The sequence below is a fragment of the Thermobia domestica genome, chromosome 13 (genome assembly GCF_964235325.1).
Source record: "Thermobia domestica chromosome 13, izTheDome1.hap1.1, whole genome shotgun sequence".
NCBI classification, from domain to species: domain Eukaryota; kingdom Metazoa; phylum Arthropoda; class Insecta; order Zygentoma; family Lepismatidae; genus Thermobia; species Thermobia domestica.
The window spans coordinates 169,521,531-169,537,625 of NC_137466.1; the positions used below are offsets into that span (position 1 = coordinate 169,521,531).

The 16,095-nt window shown below is 34.5% G+C and overlaps 1 protein-coding gene across 2 annotated transcripts in view; it reads right to left on the reverse strand.

The window, feature by feature from the left end:
• The window catches only part of mTor (serine/threonine-protein kinase Tor), a 144,408-nt gene that overhangs the window by 104,561 nt on the left and 23,752 nt on the right, over nt 1–16,095 (reverse strand). For both annotated transcript variants that reach the window (XM_081736855.1, XM_081736854.1), the window contains exons 8-13: nt 15,009–15,177; nt 11,915–12,287; nt 10,735–10,941; nt 6,955–7,160; nt 6,228–6,434; nt 3,777–3,997 (exon numbers count right to left, since the gene is read on the reverse strand). In XM_081736855.1, the coding sequence (XP_081592981.1) occupies nt 3,777–3,997; nt 6,228–6,434; nt 6,955–7,160; nt 10,735–10,941; nt 11,915–12,287; nt 15,009–15,177 (1,383 nt within the window). The remainder of the gene's footprint in view (nt 1–3,776; nt 3,998–6,227; nt 6,435–6,954; nt 7,161–10,734; nt 10,942–11,914; nt 12,288–15,008; nt 15,178–16,095) is intronic.

Below are 16,095 nucleotides of genomic sequence, written 5' to 3' on the forward strand. Positions count from 1 at the left end.
TTTTGTCACCTCAATGTGAGCACCTTTTGTTGCACGGAGCACATCCAGCCTTAATTCAATTTCCTGCCATGTACGCTGTAACATGTCAAATGCAACTGTATCGAAAGCACTGCGTATTAGTTGCTTGAGTTATTTTAGGTCCGCATTTTTTGCACGGTACATACAATCCATGACGTAATTATACAGGAAGAAGTCAGAGGTTTTAAGTCAGATGAATGAGGTGTCACAGAATAGGTCACCTCCATTCAGTCCATCTGTGAGAGAAAGTAGCATGAAGGAATTCACGGATTTCTGCGGTGCAACACGTAAGAGCACTGTAATGCTGGAAAAGGACATTAGCTGTCTAAAGTCCTCCAGTTGTGGCACAACAAAATTGGTGAGTATATCGAAGTATATGTTGACGGTAATGGGGGCTTACAGAAAAAACAGGCCAATGTTGTGATTGTGCATCAGATCGCACTACATGTTGACCTTGGGAATGTCTTCAGGTCTCGTGTGTAACATGTGGCGCTTACGATCCTCATCAATTCGTTATGACGATTCAAGCCAGAGACATGCAATGTTGCCTTATTACTGAAACACATACGTCGCAAGAAGTCATCATCGTGATTTATGAACTACAAAATCATGGCACAAGCAGCTCACCTGGATTTGTCTGTGACTTGAAGAACATGCAGCAACTGAAGAACATGCACAGTTGTGTACGCCAGGGAAACACCGCATGGACTGTGAAACGTGATATTTGCAATTGTTTGGCAGCAGTTCTGATTTGCTAGGGGTTCCTTTGGAACACCTGTCGTGTTTTCGCAGCATCCTCTACATTGGTGCTAGGTTGACCTGCCCTTTCTGATGAAGAACACTATCAGTTTACATAAATGCGCTATGCCATGTACGAATGCTTGGTCTAAAAGAAGGCTGCCTGTCATAAATAGTCCGAAAATTACGCAGTATTTAGTCTCTATGATTCAAGACATATTGCGCTTTCTCCTGTGACTTCCACATTATCCTTCACTGGTTCACTTTTTCGACACCTAGTATTGTTTCTGCTAATACTTGCAATAACAAACAATCTAGATTGCTGAATTTACAATAAACTAAATTTAAAACACAAAAGTCATTAAATGCTTCGGATACTTTGATACTAAATTAAATAACAGAGGTTCAAAGAATGATCTTCAACTGTCAGTTCAGGAATAATATTTGGTCTAGGAATTAATTCGTGCGGGTGGACAAGAGATGGCGCAACGAACGGAGCGTCCCACAGTTCCGTGTATCCACACATGTGTTGCAAACCCCTGTCATCGCGTATCGTTCGTAGTATAGGGCAGTGGATTAAAGCGTCAACAACACCAGTTTGTAGTTAAGTGAACATGGCGCAATTTGTGCCTGATAAAGTGTTTTTGCGGGGTGTCCTGCTGCATTACTTTAACATGCAGAAAAGTGCGACTGAAAGTCATCGTATTTTGGTGGAAGTGTATGGTGACCATGCTCTAGCTGAGCGAACGTGTCAGAAGTGGTTTGCACGGTTTAGAAGTGGTGATTTCGGCTTGGCAGACCAAGAGCGAGCTGGACAGCCAAAAAAATTTCAAGACGAAGAATTGACAGCATTGCTCGAGCAGGATTCGTGTCAAACGCAGGAACAACTTGCAGCAGCATTAGGCGTTGATCAAACAACAGTCTCCAAACGCTTGAAAGCCATGGGAATGATTCAAAAGATGTCACATTGGGTTCCACATGAATTGAAAGACAGAGACGTTGAAAGACGAAAAACCATTTGCGAATTGCTGCTTCAACGACAGAGCAGAAAGGGGTTTCTGCATCGAATTATTACGGGTGATGAGAAGTGGATCCATTACGAGAACCCTAAACGAAAAAAGGCCTGGGTGAAACCAGGTGAATCAGGTCCATCACAACCAAAACGAGATATTCACTGTGCAAAGGTTATGCTGTACATATGGTGGGATATGAAAGGTGTGGTGTACTATGAGCTGCTGCAACCGGGTGAAACTATGAATGGAGAACGTTATCGACGACAATTAATGCGTTTGAAGCAAGCTCTGGCCAGAACACGACCAGAATGGGAGAACAGACATGATAAACTTATTGTTCAACATGATAACGCTCGCCCACATGTCGCAAAACCGGTCAAAACCTATTTAGAAAATGTCGGATGGGAAGTTTTACCCCACCCGCCGTATTCACCAGACGTTGCTCCTTCGGACTACTACTTGTTCGATTGCATGAACAACGATTTGATTGGACAGCGGTTTACTTCTTCAGAAGATATCGAAACATGGGTCTCTGACTGGATCGCTTCCAAGGATGAGGACTTCTTTCGCCACGGAATCCGTACATTGCCTGACAGATGGGCGAAAGTGGTGGCTAGCGATGGACAATATTTTTCTTAAGGTATTTATGTATTTTGTGTTTGTACTACAGCTTCAATGTGTGCGTACCAACCGCACGAATTAATTCCTAGACCAAATAATAATACATTTTCTGCATTTGCATGGAATAAAAGAAAAATTCTTTAAAATGCCAAAATTAAAATTCTTTTAAAAAATTCAAATATATTCAAAATCCTCATGTTGTATTTAGGAGTCCCTCAATAATATCTTAGAAGTTGAATTATCTTGCCTCAAACTGGATATTTATACATTGCTGATAATGTACAGGGTTATTGTAAACGATCGTCCCAATTTCAAAGTTTAGTAACTCAGGTTTATTTATACACGGTGACATGCAACTTACGTGTATGTTAAATGAAAGAAAACTGAAGAAGTTTTAGGTTTTTTTATTCTTTATTTTTTAAATACATACTGTTACGTTAGACGTCAAAGATGCTCAATACGAATACCTTTTGTAATTCGCCAAACATCAATCCGTTAGACTAATTCTTTCCACATTCTTTCCAACATCTCAAAGTCAATAGATGCACTCCTTCTTGAATGCGTACTCGAAGTTCAGGTAAATTGTTTGGTAGGGGTGGCTGACTTGCTTTTTAACACTACTTAAGAAAAAGAAGTCCTGCGTGATATCTGGCGATGGGTTTCTTTATTTTCCCCGAAAGGTAGAAAGTAGCCTCATCACTAAACACAACTGACTCAATGAAACCATCTCTTTCCATACGGTTTTGTATTGCAATGCAGAACTGAAGTTTCTAACCCTTGTTGCAGGGTTTACGCGCCAGCGACAATTTCAATCGGTGTTGGTGAAATTTCAAACGTTTTTATATGCTTCTGACAAAAGTCGCACGCATACGATCAACTGTTTCCTTGTCAAATCTGGCCGGCCTGTTGATTTCCTTTTGCATATATACCCACTTTCTTTAAACTGTCTGTACCACTTCCGAATTCAGTGCCCGCTTGGTGGTCTAACCCGAACTTCATCCTGACGCTTCATTGAACACTAACTACAGACTGTTTTAAATGAAATTCGGGTACTCAAAATGCTCTCTTGTTTTCGTTTTCTGCCATATTCATTTACTATCGCCTAGCAGCGAAATATGTATAACTAAATATCAGCTTTGCCAGCCACTAAAATTTATTGCTTTTCTATAGAACTTACCGTCAAAGAATAGTTTTTCTTTCATTTAACATAAGTTGCACGTCATTGTAAATAAATAAAGGTGAGTTATTAAACTTTGAAATAGGGAAAATTATTTACAATAGCGCTATATTCTTCCCTTTTTTCTTCTTGAAACTTGTCATATTCTGCTCTTACATAAAATAACTATGTAATCATATTCAGCTCTTGCATCTAACTGTGAAACAAACCTGGTAGAAGGCTGCTGTTCAGTTTTTAAGAAGTTCATCAGAACATCAAGTAGAGAAGGATACTGGTTGTATGGCTTCACTACATGTCCAGTGCTTCCCACTAGCTGTCCCAGTGTCCAGAGAGCAACACCCCTTTTCTCTGGAGAACTTGCATCGCCAAGCATTTCTAATAGTATGGCTAATAATTCACCCATCCATTGTTGCATCTCTGTCCCGCTTACCTGAAAATAATACATTTATTGCAATGCAAAAATACAAACAAATTATTACCGAATTTCGACACATCACAAGATTCTATTTTCAGAACGGTTTATCAAATTTTGTTCTATATACATATTCGACCCGATCTGAGTTTCTAACTGACATAAGTGGAGTATAATTGTATCATTCCTCAGCGATTTATGTGATTAGAATTTTTTTGCTTGACATATTCAGTATAATCATCTATTTTGATTTGAAAACTGGCGCTAAGGATTAGTACCCAATACTATGTTTCGCGATATATTTCGTTAGAAATTAATTAAATTCATTTATTGGAAAATAAGATTTTTCTCTGTTACTTGTAAATGAAAAGCAGTTTTAACACTACACTTTAACTGCTTTTCATTTACAAGTAATAGAGAAAAATCTTATTTTCCAATAAATGAATTTAATTAATTTCTAACGAAATATATATATATATATATATAGTGTCCCGCTCAAAAGTTTTCGAAAACCCCGGATTTTCGTAAGCATCTATTGTGATTATATCATTTTGGCACGAGAACTTACCGCCTGCATGAGAGGAACTCCTGCCTATAGTATCAAATTTGACGACAGTTGAACCGAGGTCTGAGAGGTACTGCAGATGATACATCAAATCGTATTTCTTAAAATTGAAACAAAAAGACAATTTGATATAGATATTGCAAAACATAAACAAAAGTGTGAAAAGTGAGGCAAGATATTAGTTTTGTATAGAAAGTTAAATATAGAGATTCAATGTAGTGACAAAAGTTTGAAAGAGAAAGTAGCTTTCCAAATTTTACAATTCTAACGTGTGCTACAAATTTCTAACTGGAATGATTTAGTATCTTAGAAACTTTTTATACTTGGAGGCAGAGCGTAGCTCATCTGAAATTTGTTACACCGTGTATTTAGACAACTCAAGGATGAATTTAACTTATCTACTTAGGATAAGAAATGAAATAATCAATTTCTTTTGGATATTTTTGACATCACACCACAAAATATCAGGACTCGAAATGGTTTAACTATAAAAAATCTACTAAATCGTAATGGCACAGAAACTTAACCATTATGACTATCCAACATCGTAAATAGATGTAATACTCACAGGTAGTTCAGCTTTGATAATCTCCAATAGATGTCTTTTCACTATGCGATCTTAATTACAACTCCCTAGTCTACTCTCCGTCCTCAACCAGCACAACCCCTTTCTGGGATTCAGGTGCTTCCTGGTTGTAGCGTAGAGCTTAGCTCAGGTCTCCTTATGAAATGCCTTACTTTGTTATTTCCGTATACGAAAACTTCCTATAATTGTGGTGTGATGCCTACGTTATCTGTTTTTATTTTCCTAAACAGTTTGAATATCACTTCCTTGTTTTACAATAAACAAAATAAATTTACAAAATACATGTGAGGATTTTAGGTACTTTACAATTATTTATAACTTGCAGATATGCTAACGTTGAAGCAGTTCCGACGAGCATTTCATATACGCTTCCACTGAGCGACAATTAAGCACAGAAGGATGTATATTGGCCGTCGTAAACATTTTTTAAAGAATGGCGTTTTTAGCTTTTTTACAGCCAGCATATCTATAAGGTACAGTTAACTGCAAAATTTGGAAAACTACTTTCTCTTTCAAATTTTTGTCACTGCACTGACCCCCCTATGTCTACACTTTCCAAGCAAAACTAATATCTTGTCTCACCTTCCACATTTTTTTCTTTATATTATGCAATATATATACCTATATACATCAAATTGTCTTTTTTGGTTTCAATTTTAAGAATTATGAACTGATATATCATCTGCAACACCTTTCAGACCTAAGTTCCACTGTAGTCAAATTCTATGCTTCAGACAGGTGTACATCTGATGCATGGCGGTGAAGTTCTCGTGCCAAAATAATAGGACCACAGTAAATGCTTACAAAAATCCAAGGTGTTCGAAATGCACATTTCTAATGCAACATTACAAGAACATCAAATTTATCAACACTGAACACGAGGATAGCAGCAATCTGCTATTTAAAATGACTGAAGCTCGCAATATTTAACGCCAATGAATATCTGAGCTGTCTTAAGTTTGATCAGAACATCAAATGGTAACAGTACTATTCTACTTTATTAACTCTTCTATTTTTCTTTATTGTTCTCGGTTAATATACAATTACAAAACATCATACAAATAATGAGTAAACAATGTGGGAGGTACTTTACTTACTTCAGCCAAACCTCCGATAGCAGTTAAAATGCTGATAGTAACTCCTGGATTCGGATCTTGCTCTTTCAATTTCGGCACTAGTACTTTTAAGATAGGTTCCATATACGGTCGGATTAGACGAGGCGCATTACACACTAAATGGTCTAACATTCTAGCACTTTGCTCCTTATTACGTCCCATACCACTGTGTTCCAGTTCTGTCAGTATCTAAAATTAAAGATATAAAATTATATATATACGCACACAAAATTAAACATAGCATTAAATATAGTGAAACTACAAGAACTTTTAGATATTCGTGATTCTTGTATGTCCAGTTTCACGGTTTTTACATGGAACTTTCAGTTTCTTTCTAAAAACAGATCAAAATTAGTGAAAGAATTACGGTATCCTATCTTTGTATATATTCGCAATCATCGTTGATCTTAAAAATACTTTCAACAATAAAGTAAACATTTTCAGACTAAAGTAAAATAAATATAAACTTACTCAAAAAGAAGTACCGTGCATATTCAATGAATATTTGTCCTTGTATATTTACCTTTTTATGTTGTATTTTACATTTCGTAATCAGCGAGAAAGAATCCTAAAGAGGTTCGAAACAATGGATAATTAATCTTATATGTTTCTGGAAAATTTGTATGAACCAACTTCGTTATTGTGCACACCGTCGATGATTTTATAAAACAATTCAGAATAAATCCAAAAACTACCGCATGTTACTTACTTGTATCAATGTTTTCCTCAACGATGGCATAACATATGCTGGATTCATGGCACTCAATCTCCCTATAGTGCATATTGCTAATTCTCTTATTTCAAATACCTCATCATTCATGGCTACAAACAAGGCACTTAAGTTTTCGGCTTGGGCTAGATGTCCATCAAAACTCTCATCGAGCGATTCCAATACACAATACCTTACATCAGCATCTGCACAAAATTAAATCCATGAATAATAAAAACAAAACAGCATATAATATATTAAATTATTTTTTACTCAAGATACATTAACTTGAATAAATGATGTTAACAAAATACTAAATCAAAGATCGTTTTAAATATTAAAGAACACAAGGTAACCATCAAATGCATGAATACATCTCAGCATTGTTAAAACGCTATTAATTTCCTTAAATCATTAACAGTTTAATAGTGACTGATAATGAATTTCAGGTACATTTACAAGGGAAGGCCAAAAAGTTCTCACTCTACGATCCAGATTACCAGGAATGAAATGAAATATCTAACTTTTACGTCCCACGATTATGCCGGCTAGGCTAAAGGAGACGGTGGTGATGAGAAATGAATGAAATGATGGAATGAACAAACTGGGAGAAAACGGGAGAACCCCGAGAAAACCTACGCACACGGTGTTTGTCCACCACAAAACTCACTTGGAGCTGGTATCGAACCAAGAACCTCATGCACAAGAGATGAATGCTCTATCACTGAGCCACGCTCCCCCCCCCCCCTTTCAGATTACCAGGAATATGAAATTTCGTTTCCTGATTTCTTTCTCCACTTATTCACCTTCTATCGCCACTAGTTTTCATATTTATACACTTCTCGCAGAAGAGTCCTTCAATATCACTTTCGTACAAGTATGAATAGTTGGCGGCAAACCATTCTTCACTTCAGTAATGACCTCACCATTATCGTGAAAACACCTTTCCTGTAAACGGTTCTTCAAATCTGTAAAGGAAGTTGAAACTCAAAGGCGCTAAAGCGGGCGAATACAGTGAATGTAACAATGATTCATAGCTATAATGGCGACCAAAACAGACCTTTTCTGAGAACGGTGCATAGACACACTGTAAGCCAGCAACAAGCATTTTTTGATAGGAAGATTCCGTCTTTCCTTCTTAATAGAATCCCGTAACTTTTGTAGCAAATCGTTGTAGTATAGTCCTTTATTACAGGCCCTTTTTGTAAGTATTCAGTCAATATTATACCTTTGTGATCCCAAAACAGACATTACCTTGTTGGCTGACAATTGCACCTCATCATTTTGAGGATGGGTGCAGAGGCAAGTTTCCATGTTTTGTTTATTTCTTTCGTTTCACGGTCAAATAGATATATCCAGCTTCCATCCATAGACATTAATCAATTTAAAATTCGTCTTCTTTGTGGTGTAGGTCCAAAATGTTTTGTGCACGTTCATACGAGGCTATTTTAATTAGAATCTCAACAACCTGTAAACCCATCTTACTATACAAAATATGTTATGCAATATGTTGCACACTGGCCTACCAACGTTCACGTCCTCCGCTACGATATTAACCGTCATAATCGTCATACGTCTATCTACAACTACTAGTTCCTGCACTTGCTCTAGCACACTTGGTTCAATGGTTGTGGATTGAAGCCATTCTTTTGGGTCACCCTGTAGTTTTGTGCGCCTACATTTGAACTCCCTCTCTCATCATTTGACAGAAGTATATCAAGACCTCCTCATCAGAGTAAATAGAAGTTGTACAAGTAATGTCAAACTATTTTCCGTTCGAGAACGGAATGGAGAATGAAAAATGCCGAAACAGACAATTAGTCAATCAAGATGTCTGAAACAATTTTCAGATACTCTCAAAATAGCTGCTATGTAATTACTCATACAACTTTCATTTACTTTGAATCTCAACATACACGGCTGACATATCTTCATGGCCCATTCATGTAGATTTCCCTGAAAGTACACAGTTCAGTACTCAAAATGTTTGTGTACCATGATATCCTCCTAGCCTCTGTAATGATGTTGGCATGATTATTTTTGAGATGCCATCACATAATTATAGAAAATTTAGTCCTAGCACATCTACATCATGGTGAGAGTAAGAACTTTTTAGCCTCTCATTATAGATCAGAGCATACAATTGTTTTCTATTGTACTATAAAATTAACTCTGAACGTGATAATTAGGTTTAAGATAGCCAATGGAACAAAATCTTTCTATAATTTTACTACTTTGAGGGAAAAAATATTCAGAGTTTCGTTTTCATGAAGACTTTATGAAATTAAAATCTCCATCACTAATATATAAAGAAATGCAATTGAAGATTTATTAATCTACTATTTGACCTTGTGAATATGTATAATATATTAAACTGATTTCACTGTGAACAAGACACACACATACATACACCTGTACAATAAAACACACTATCAGGTTTCGATACTATAGAAGAACCTTCTTCAGCTAGCAATGAATTTTTTTGCCTGAAGAAGATATCACGATATCGAAACGTTACACTGAGTATCGTTTTTGCTAAATGTGTTTACCTTCTTCAGTTTACTATTCACCATTTAACATTTTGTCTGTATCATTGTCAGGATATGAAAAAAGGTTACTTTGCCTAAATTACCTGAAATTATAAAGAAAGGAGTGAAAAAGTAACCAACTGGACCGTAACTCGAACCCGGGATCTCCGGCATATCGTGCCCATGAGTTTTTTCACTCTTTTGCGTCAGAATTCGCATCTATAGAGGAGTTGGTGTGTAAAATAAAAAATCAGTTGTTTCCTTCTTTCATCAGTATATATGAAATCACAACTGTCATAAGGTGCTCGGTATATGGACACAGGATTGTTCAATCACATCAGGAGTCTGTGGTACAACCCACGTGCTCCGAGATGAGAGCACCAACCTCGAGAGTGAGTGGTTGTTCTGGGAGGCGGACTGGGTAGTGTAGTGGTTAATGCATCGGATTGCGTTGGTAAAACAAAACAAAACAAAACAAAACAAAACAAAACAAAACAAAAAAAAAAGTTGTTCCCTTCCTTTATTAATATACTAGAAATTATCCCAATGAAACTGGAACAAACTAACATTGTTGTGCGGGGTTTCTCTAGCAATACCATCTACTTTAATTTTTTTTACAAATATTATTTCGTTATTCGATTGCACTTTTCACCTCTTTCATTGCAAGAATATGGCATAACATACGAGTCTATAACGTTTCTTGTGATTTTTTTTTTTTTTTTTTTAAACTTCCAATAATATAACTACTCGTTAAACTACTTACTACTACATCAATTACACTTACTGAAAGTTTAAAAAATAATAACAGGAAATATGGGCTTAAAAGGGCTTTGACAACTTCTATAGGAAAGAAAGATACTAGTTTGTGTATCAATATGCAATAATTACAAGGTCCAATAGTACAAGGGCTGTCCACGCTTTTCTGAATTCAAGTAGGCCAAATTAATTAAAAAAAAAAAAAAAACTTTTATTAAAATTCCACAATAGCAACAAAAGGTTAAAAAAAGTTTGAGAGTAACAGGAAATAATCATCAGGTGGTTCAGTTTAAAAAAAATAGGGTAAAAACATCTACGACAGTCATGTAATGAATCATGCTTTTTAAGAATAGGTGCTTATGAAATTACAGTGATAACCGATATTACACACTGATACAAAAAGGTTGCAAAAGATACAGAGATGAAACCTGAACATTCATTTATGCGTTATGTATCCTATAGCATCCATTAGTAAACATGGATAACCTTCACCTACCTGTATCAGTGATTCCAACAATTAAAAGTTTCCCCAAGACATCTGCCACAGTAGAAGTAACGGTGTCTGATCGTCGATTATTCGATCCTTGGAGAGCCAACCGCAACAATCTACTACATGTCCTCACAGCTTCTAATCGAACTTCTTGTTGCTCACTTGTTAGAAAATGATCGGCACAGCGTCGAACGAATTGCAGCAACGAATGGCCTAGAATAATAATAAAGGCGATTAGATTTTAGGAGTTTCTTGAACCTAAAGCTTATGACTCACTTTTTATCTACACATGTAGTTAGAACACGGGTTATTACTCCAATTGTGTGTAAAGGGTTATTAGAAAAAGAAATGCACCCAAGAAATGGTTTCCATATTGATTTCAAAATTTCCACATTCCCATGATCCCTGCAGTTTTTATATTTTTCTTTCATTCCTGAACTATTGTTTCCTGAAGAAGCAAGTCCATGAAAATTTGAATTCTGACATTTACATTTGAAGAGAATAGCTATGAAACAATTATATTACACAAATGTTTATCACATGGAAGGGGACCCTGTAGTTTCGTGGTTAGAGCGTTGGACTCAAGTCCGTGTGGTCCCGGATTCGATTTCCGACTGGTGTTTCTCAATTTTCGGCACCCACCCAGCGTTGTGAGGCAAACTGGGGAGTCACGTGAAGACAAGACGTGACGGCCACTAGGTTTAGAAAGCTCCTGATGCGCCTGTTACTTGCTCGCCGCTAGGCTGGACGTAGTTCAGTTAGTCGATAGCGGATGGCGCTGGAGCAGGCTTAGACACACAAAGAGCTGTTACACCAAGTGTGTTTTTCTTTTTGTTTATCACATGGAACAAAAATTGACCATAAAATCCACAAAATATTTGTAAGAAGTTATCACTATATATATATCTATCTATATCTATATCTATCTATCTATCTATCTATCTATCTATCTATCTATCTATCTATCTATCTATCTATCTATCTATCTATCTATCTATCTATCTATCTATCTATCTATCTATATCTATCTATCTATCTATCTATCTATCTATCTATATATATATATATATATATATATATATATATATATATATATATATATATATATATATATATATATATATATATATATAAACCTGAAAAACAAATATAAATCAAGATCAATCGTCAACATAAGTGTACTTACCATCAAAGTCAAAATTTCCTAAAGTTCGTAATGCTAGAACAATACTTGCAACATCACTTGTTTCCGTCGGCGCAGGAGATGGCGGTGGAATCAGATGTCGAGGCATACCTGGATGTCGAAGTGGCTGATGCATCAAAACATGAGATAACATTCGAAGCAAGCCTTCTGAGATCTCCTTTTTCAATTGAGGTATATGTGTAGCTAACTCTCGTAATGCCGTTGTGAGAGCAGGACTTAGCCCAGTTGCTAACATTGGTTCTAAAACATCCTGAACATCTGGTTTGATCATAAGTTTCACTGCACGTCCTAAAAGCGTTATACAAACGAACACTGCGGGCTCCAGATTGAGTCCCCTCTTCTTTGTCGGTGTATCCTTGTAAGGGAAAATTATATACATTTTACATATACATAAAGTATAACTAATGAATATTTTACATACATCTTTAATAAATTATACCAATCCTACTAAAATGGAGTAATTACAAAATACGAATATTACACTATAATATCAAATAATGAAACAAATATAGTAATTAAGACAGACTAGAAATAACGTCAGAAAGTTCAAATGCATAAGAAAAATAAATATTGTCAAATAATATTTTTATTTACGTTGTTCCCTTATTTCAGAATAATAATACTAATAATTTATGCATATATTAGGCAGCAAACAGCATACACAGCCACAGGTGCGCCCGGGCAGCAGGTACATGACACATGCAACTAAATCTATACAACAGTCACAGAATATACCTGGCAACAGACAAATTACACTTGCAACACAAGTTGCTCATGGAGTCGAAATCATAAAAATCAACGTACAATAAACTTAGAAATGATTACATATTGGGATAAAATATGGCATCACAAATATATATATATATATATATAATTGAGTGAATTACAAGAAAAGGAATTCATATAATTAAAAAAAAACTGATCATGCAATCAAAAAAAAAAAACTTAAAACTAGAAGAAAAAGAAAAGACGAAAGGGGAAAAGAAAGAAAGAAATAGTTAAAATTCAGAACTAACAACTCTTACAAAGAAAAAACTCTCAACAAAAGGAACACAATTTTTAGTGTTACGGTAAGAATTCTTAAAGAAACAAAACCAGCAATAAAGAAACCTTCACGAAGAATATTATGAAAAGATTTAAGATCGAAAATATATTGCCTATCGGCTAAATACAAAAGATGCCGTTCTTTGGATATATTAGACAAACCTAGAAGTCTATGATCTTCTATCGTAACCAGGTTAAGCAGTTATTACACATGTAGAGAAATTTGCAAGTATAAATATTTGAAAAATTATGGCAAAGCCATTTTAACATTGCTAATTTTTTCTCGCGTTAGATAGTAAATGTTTTTGAAATAATAATTTATCTAACATTATTCCTAGGTCTTTAAAGTAAGTTTCAAATTCAATTTCCTGATTACCTATTACGTACGACAAATAATCAGTTTCCTAAAAAAAAATTATACCTTGAGTTTTGGCAATATTCAAACATAGGAAATTATTCTCTGACTATTTAGCTAATACATTAATATTTTCTTCCAACAACTTGACCTTAAACAGTATTAATTTCATTAATATGCTAATGTCATCATCATACACCAAATATTTACAGGTTAACTTATCAGGTAAATCATTTATATAAAGCAAAAATAGCAAGGGACTCAGGTTAGAACCCTGAGGTACTCCAGATGTTATGTTGTAAATGAAGTATAGCCATTATATCTAACTTTAATTTTTCTGTTACTTAAATATGAATATAGCCATTTTATTACATGATTTGACAATTTGTTCTTGTGCAGCTTACTTATTAATAAATGATGAGGCAATTTATCAAATGCTTTTGTAAAATCAAAGTAAATAATATCAGTTTGATCACTAAATCCAATAACAGAAAACGGGAATTTGCATAAAACTTGTTAAGTTTGTAACAACTGATTTACCATTTATAAACCCATATTAACTAGTATTCAACTGATCACAGACGGTGTTATACAAGTAGCTGTACATTATTTTTTCAAAAAAATTTTAGTAATAGCATTCATTACAGAAATAGGCTTATACTCATTGATATTATCACCATTCATCTTGGGTATGGGTATCATGGCTATTATTTTCCAAGCTTCAGGATAAATATTTCCACTTAAGCTCCAATTAAACAAGGATACTACAACAGGTGAAATTACTTCGGCCACTTTTTTTTATAATGAAAATAGGTATTCCATCTATAAAAGATGCAAATTTGATCTTTAACGATTTAATAGCATCTCTTACATTTTCAATTGTAATCGGAGGTGGTTTCTTTGCACAGAAGATTTTCGATAATGTCAAATAATTATCTGTATTACCAGTAGTTGGAAATGTCTAATCAACTGATGTAAAGTACTCAGCAAATAAGCTTCGCAACAGCCCACAATCAGTAATTAAAATAATAATAATAATAATAATAATAATAATAATAATAATAATAATAATAATAATAATAATAATAATAATAACCTTCAGAATTGAAGTAAAACTATAAATATGATACAGAAGAGCATAGTATTGCACGCAAGAAGAATAGTACGAATCGAACTTTATTACGTCATGGTATAATTCTCTTCTACAAGGTGTGATACATGATTTCAAATATCTGCCCAACTTAGTTAAGAATTGGGACTTTTCGATTAGGAAACAAATAAGCTATCACCTGCATGAGCCGTCAGTTACAATATACCGTATATTTTAACCACTGAAACCTATTCTCTCTTTTTATTGAACCTCTGTCTCTTAATAGTTTTCGTCCTTTATTATTATTATTATTATTATTATTATTATTATTATTATTATTATTATTATTATTATTGTTGTTATTATTTATAATTAATACTCACTCCATATTCAATAAATAAATATATATTTTGCTTCAAATATCGTAATACCCACAGTTAAGTCTTGTGTTTTAATTTACGCACTGTTTATTATGCCTTTATTTTCCATTTATCTTCATTTACCACTGCGGTCTTCAACTGCCATTCACTAATCAAAGTATTTTCTGTATTATTATTAATAGTAGTAATAAAAAAAAAAGTACTTACTTTGGCAGGAAGTGAACTTTTAACCATATCCATAATCTTTGGTAAGTGAGGCTTAATATCTTCCCCTACTGCTACAGCAATCAAACCCACGGTTTGAAACGCAGTGCTCCGATCTTTCTCTCTTCTCAATAAGCATGACAGCAGATACATCATTGTGGTATTAAGGTGCCTAAAAACACAAAAATTTGTTTAAACACACTACTTATTTTCTATTTCTTTAATTGAATTAATCTGAATTTAAATTGATTATTTGAATCTGAGTTTCCGTATTTATGCGAATCTAAGACGCCCTCAAATGTAAGACGCATCCTTGGCAAAAATGAAAAACCTACACTATATTGATTTTAAAGAATGAAAAAATAATAATAATAAACATGGGAAAACAAATAACGTTATACGAAAATAAAGAAACACTGAACTTACTGCTGGAATTTATGGTATATTCATGTTCATCTGCTGGTACTTTTTTTCTAATATAATGACGGTACAACATTTGCTTGTGTCAGTTTTATAGCAATCCATTATCGATATCATATTATACCAATATGCATATTATATTGGTATATTATACCAGTAGGTAGACACTAGCTACACACAAACAATTATTCAACGATTAGGCTATGTAAATTCGTTTCTTTCTTTCTGTTTTGCACTCACACTCGCAAAAACAACACTGACACGTTACTGCTCATCATCTGTTTCCTCATCAGCATCAGGCATCACTATCTTTCCCAATTTTTCCACTTTTAATGGCCAAATACACACAAAATACACATTCTTTACAGAATCGTGACTAACGGGATTAGCAATTTTTGGCAAAACTCCATCTAATCTGGCGTAAATTTGCATAACTCAAATCTAAAATGCACCTTGATTTTGCAGGAAAAAAATCGTCAAAAAAAGTGCGTCTTAGAATCGCGTAAATACGGTAATTATTTGTCTTAATTTGAAAAGACAAAACAAGTAATGAGAACATAGTTTGATCTGAGTACTAGAAGTACTAGTTCTTACGACAAAAACAATATTTGAACCATTAATATTCTTGTGAGGATTCGGACAAACATTCTTTTCATTGAATATCATGATT